Raw genomic sequence first — 2,457 nt, 5'->3', positions numbered from 1 at the left:
ATAAGCTTACCATATCAGTAAATTTAAAAATGATAAGAAAATTTCTGCGACAATATTTATCAGATTGCGGTATACCACATTTATATCTTTTTCTTGTCATTTTTAGGTTATGTTTATACATGGCTCCACGTTCATATTGTATCGAAGTAAGTGATACCGATACGTATTTTAATTTTATTTTATTTCATTGTTCTTATTTGTAATTTGAATATGTCATAAATTTACAACCTGATTGTAATGATTATATCATCAATATTGTACGTCTGTTTCTATTTTTAAACGTGTAATATAATACCAGATGTCTAATGTCAAAAACATAACAATTTATTGCTATTTTTTATGTATTTAAAGAAGTATTATATGGTACGTGTAATGTATTGGTTATAGTAGTCGACAATACTTTACTATATTGCATGGTACTTCAATAGTTCACACATTTTAATTAAAAATGTTGATTTAAACTAAGAAAAATACAAACAGTTGATAATATGGATATTTTGTAAATATTAACAGATAATCTGTTAATTTGTTTACTATGCTTAATTATATTATATAGTAAGCAAATTATAACATTTTTACCTTTTTCTAATAATACCATATTCATGTATATTATTTGATATCATAAATTTGTGTTTACAGATTGTTTTCTTCTAAAATATGACAAGGTCACACATAAAATATCAAATTGCAAAAGATGCAGATGATACATCAGATTACTTTCTACAACATGTTCAAGAGTTTTCAAGTGTATCCAAGAAAAAAGTACCTCTGTGGAAAAAAACCTCGCAAACAATTGCATTAATTCTTTGTTATTTTGTCTTATCTGTTGGCCTAACATTTTATGTACAATGGCTTTATAACACATATGTAAGTGAAACAATTTTTAATTTATGAAAAATTCTGTTATTGTTTGACTTTATTTTGAGTATGCATTAATTTTTTAGGGATTTCATTTTCCTCTTGTTGTGGTGATATGTCATTTATTAGTAAAGTTTTTATTATCTGCTTTAATAAGATGTATTAAAACATGTTGGAAAAAACAACAACAATTAAAACTTCCTTTACAAAGTATAATATGGATGATTATGCCAGTTGGTATAGCTAGTGGCCTTGATGTTGGTCTATCAAACTGGGCAATTTCATTAATTACAATGTCATTGTATGTACTCATTACTTTATATTATTACTGAAACAAAATATATTTACTTTTTCATGTTAATAGTAATGAATTATATCTTTATTCAGGTATACTATGACAAAATCAACTACTATTATTTTTATCCTTGGGTTTGCCCTTATTTTAAAGTTAGAGAAAACGGTAATAATATTGATTTTCTATAAAAATATTTTAAATATAGCACATGTATTACAATAAATTATTTTGTTACAGTCTTGGTCATTAATATGCATTGTAGTAATGATATCAGGAGGCTTATTTATGTTCACCTATAAATCAACACAATTTGGCATTTTTGGATTTGTAATCTGTCTTTTAGCATCATTTTCAAGTGGTATTCGATGGACTATGACACAATTGATCATGCAAAAATCTAATGTTGGAATGAAAAATCCAATTGACATGATGTATTATATGCAATTATGGATGTTAGTGCCTATTGTACCAGTGATGTTGTGGTTTGAAGGTAAAATTTTCTGTTTGTGTGCATGTAGGATAAAAAGTAAAAACAAACTATTTTTTAGGATCTGAATTCTATAGTAACTTTATGAATACTGATTGGAATGATGTTCAGTCTGTTGCAATTACTACAACTGCTATTCTTGGAAGTGCTATTATAGCTTTCCATATGGAAGTTTTGGAATTTTTAGTTGTTACATACACTTCTAGTCTCACTCTTTCAATTACTGGGATCATTAAGGTAAGTAAAAATACATATCATATTATTGAGATTATATAATTTTATCATTTACTAAATAATTGTAGTATACACTTATAATACTATTGTCTATAAAAAGTTCAATATTTTTGTAGGAGTTATGCATCTTAATCTTGGCTGTTGAGTGGAAAGGTGATCAAATGAGTGGCCTTAATTTTATAGGATTGTTAATGTGCCTTGGTGGAATTTTAATTCACACCATTCAAAAAATATTATCAAATAGATATAAAAAAGCTGAAAATTTGGAATTGCAAGAAAATTCTCCTTCAAGTAATTCTTTAAAACACGAAGAGGGAATTGATACAAATTTACCTTTATTAACTCAAAAATCAACATCTTTAACAAATCTTTTAAATGCAGAATTCAGTTCAGACGAAGATGATACAGTCAAACATGGTGAGAATTCTACTCAAATATTGTCTAATATATTGCAACGTAGGGAACAGTAAAATTTGGATTTTCGGCATTAGTGTGCGATGAAATAAGATTTATTTATTCTGCAAAATCATTCCATATTTAGTATATATACTGTTTACTGCATTTTATACATATTTTTACATAT

General features: G+C 26.3%; 1 protein-coding gene across 1 annotated transcript in view; it reads left to right on the top strand.

Annotated features, from left to right (window-relative positions):
* LOC108573681 (solute carrier family 35 member C2-like) overlaps positions 1–2,344 on the top strand; it is a 4,219-nt gene extending 1,875 nt beyond the window's left edge. The window contains exons 2-6 of the mRNA XM_017936156.1: positions 945–1,159; positions 1,246–1,318; positions 1,391–1,643; positions 1,702–1,877; positions 1,991–2,344. Coding sequence (XP_017791645.1) covers positions 945–1,159; positions 1,246–1,318; positions 1,391–1,643; positions 1,702–1,877; positions 1,991–2,344 — 1,071 coding nt within the window. The remainder of the gene's footprint in view (positions 1–944; positions 1,160–1,245; positions 1,319–1,390; positions 1,644–1,701; positions 1,878–1,990) is intronic.
* The last annotated feature ends 113 nt before the right edge of the window (positions 2,345–2,457 follow it).

The sequence above is a fragment of the Habropoda laboriosa genome, unplaced genomic scaffold (assembly GCF_001263275.1).
Source record: "Habropoda laboriosa isolate 0110345459 unplaced genomic scaffold, ASM126327v1 scaffold151, whole genome shotgun sequence".
Lineage (NCBI taxonomy): Eukaryota > Metazoa > Arthropoda > Insecta > Hymenoptera > Apidae > Habropoda > Habropoda laboriosa.
This window is presented reverse-complemented; position numbering and strand designations above follow the sequence as displayed.